The sequence below is a fragment of the Myotis davidii genome, unplaced genomic scaffold (genome assembly GCF_000327345.1).
Source record: "Myotis davidii unplaced genomic scaffold, ASM32734v1 scaffold1006, whole genome shotgun sequence".
In the NCBI taxonomy this organism is placed as follows: Eukaryota; Metazoa; Chordata; class Mammalia; order Chiroptera; family Vespertilionidae; genus Myotis; species Myotis davidii.
Window position 1 is genome coordinate 342,588 of NW_006297143.1, and position 2,737 is coordinate 345,324.

General features: G+C 46.6%; 1 protein-coding gene across 1 annotated transcript in view; it reads right to left on the reverse strand.

Moving 5' to 3' along the window:
* Positions 1 to 292: 292 nt before the first annotated feature.
* Positions 293 to 2,737, reverse strand: part of LSM2 (LSM2 homolog, U6 small nuclear RNA and mRNA degradation associated) — a 7,864-nt gene continuing 5,419 nt past the window's right edge. The window contains exons 3-5 of the mRNA XM_015569850.1: positions 1,060 to 1,090; positions 883 to 942; positions 293 to 776 (exon numbers count right to left, since the gene is read on the reverse strand). Coding sequence (XP_015425336.1) covers positions 651 to 776; positions 883 to 942; positions 1,060 to 1,090 — 217 coding nt within the window. The 3' untranslated portion in view covers positions 293 to 650. The remainder of the gene's footprint in view (positions 777 to 882; positions 943 to 1,059; positions 1,091 to 2,737) is intronic.

A 2,737-nucleotide genomic window follows, 5' to 3' on the forward strand; every position in this document is an offset into this window, starting at 1 on the left:
AGAAGGCGCCGCCCCCGACAGTGCGAACTGGTCACTCGTTTGAATGAATCTGCCAGACGTCGGCGTGCCCTGGGCTGAGGGGGAATCGGCCGCATCGCGTCTCATTTGACAACGGTCACGGCGAAGGGCGGGCAGCGGGCACTCGGTGGGAGAGGCGCGTTCGGGGAACCCGGACTTACCCAGCGCGGTGGCAGGTCATGCTGGGCCGGGGTAATGAAGGGCAGGAGCTTGATGCGTTCAACATCCCTTTACCCCCTCCAGCCTCCTCCCCAAAACACACACACACACCAGAAATGTGCACCAACGCTTTATTCCCGATGCGGGACAGAGTCCTTCCATCCCCAAGTGAGTCACAGGCCGCCCTGGAGAGATCTAGATTCTCCCGGCATCTCTGGGGAAGGAGGAAAGGCAGGTGCTGGGGACCAGGAACACTGCAGTTCCCCCTTCTCACCGAGGATGGCTGCTCCCCACTAATTAGTCCACTCATCTACTCATCTCCCCCACACACCCCCCTTTTTTAAAAAAAAAAAAAAGCGCCTTCAATATTGAAAAACAATAAACACAACATCTCAAGTATGAAGGAGGGGGCCTGGGCTGGGACCCCAGGTCACGGATCACCAATGGAAGAGGGAAGGAGCGGAGTCGTTGCATCACTGTTTCTGCTGCAGGGCCTCCTTCCTTGCTGCATCCTGTAGTAGCTGCGTGTCCACCTCATCTGCAGGCAACTGCACATAGCGGACCACTGAGCCCCGGATGAAGCAGTTCTTCACTGATAACTAGACAAAGGTAGGCAAACGTGAAAACACTCTCAAAAATGTCCTCCATACCCAGGGGCCTCCTGTGTTTACAGGTGCTTGCTCTTTTCCACCATCCCTCACTCACCATGTGAGGGTATTTCTCAGGGTCTGTGACGCTGATGTCAGTAAGTTTGATGTTGAGATACTAAGGAAAGAAGATGAACACCATCATTAGCCCTAGAGACAGGATACAAGTACCCCACCCTTAAGCTCTCCCCTCCTCCTTCCCCAAGACTAGTCCTGGGCTCTCGCTTTGTCTCACCTGATCCACAGAATGGAGGGTCCCACAGATGCTGTCAGGGGCAGAGGAAAGGAAGAACCAAATTAGTTTACACCAAAGTCAACACAGACGTGACTTGAGAGTTAAGAACATGGTTTGGGGAAGTCAAGGACTTGAAAAAGCCAGAATAGCTGGAACCAAAAGGGGGCATTCCTAAGCCCTAGAGTAGGAAAGACAGTGCTTCCAGAACAGTGTTATTTTTTAATTAACTTTATTGGGGTGACATTGGTCAACATGAACATACAGCTTTCAGGTGTGAGTTTCTATGTTACAAGATGTGTATATTGTATCATGTGCTCACCACCCAAAGTCAAATCTTCTGTCACCATATATTAGGACTGCCTTCTCCCCCGCCACTACCTAGAAGTGTGTTATTTTAGATTATAAATCTTTACCTACACCAATCCACTCTTGATATGAGAGCTACCATCTTATATTTCTCCTGTATTCTGTATAGCATGTATAATTTTTACAGCCACTTTTGTAATCTTTAGCAACGTTACAAAGTAGCTATTACCATCCAGGGGCTCAGAGAGGTTGTGTAGCTTGCCCAATTTTAGAACAAACAAGGATTCTGTCTGACCCTAGACCATCAGCTGTTTTCATGTATGGATTTGGAACCAGAGCCCCACATATAAAGTAGACAAGAGATGCCCTCTCCCTTCCCCAATGCTTCGAGACCCTGAAATATTAGTGAGGAATGCTCTATCTCTCAACTTTTAAAATTTGTCAGATGGTGTTCATCCTCTTTCCTAAGTCTCACAACTTCAAATCCCATGAATTGTATCTCTCCCCTGCATATCCCATAAATCCCTACCATTTGCTGATGTCTAACATTTTTGTAATTCTCTTTCTACTTTGATTTCTACAAACCAAGGTCCTACCTATTACTTTATACCTCAATCCGGCCACCCTCCAACCTGGCCACCCTCATCCTAACTGTTCTGTGTGTCATCACCAGATTCTAAGTTCCTTAGAACCACTGGTTCTCAAACACTGATGTGTGCTCAAAGGTGTCAGGAGTCCATGACAGAAGAGGAAACAAAGGCTAGTAGTATTGTGTATGTTGTATGCTGAAGGTTGTCAATTTTTTCCCCTAAAAATAACTTTAAAATTTATTTTAGAGAGAGGAAGGGGGAGAGAGAAAGAAAAAACATAAGTTTTAAAAATTTTCTTTATTGATTTCAGAGAGGAAGGAAGGAGAGATAGAAACATCAACGATGAGAATCACTGATCAGCTGCCTCTTGCACACCCCCTACTGGGGATCAAGCCTGCAACTGGAATTGAACCTGGGACCCTTTAGTCCACAGGCTGACACTCTATCCACTGAGCCAAACCGGCTAGGGGAAAGACATCGATTTTTTTTAAAAATATATGTTTTTATTGATTTCAGAGAGAGAGGAAAGGAGAGAGATAGAAATATTGATGAGAGAGAAACATCCATTGGCTACCTCCTGTATGCCCCCTATTGGGGAACCAGCCCATAACTTGGGCATGTGCCCTGACTGGGACCTCTTGGTGCTTGGGTGAACACTCAACCACTGAGCACCACTGGCTGGGCATGTCATGGATGAATATTTTGAGAAAGAATTATTTAAGGCACAGAAGTGAGAGTCTCCTCCTCCAACATTTTCTACTATATAAAATTGGCAAAACCAA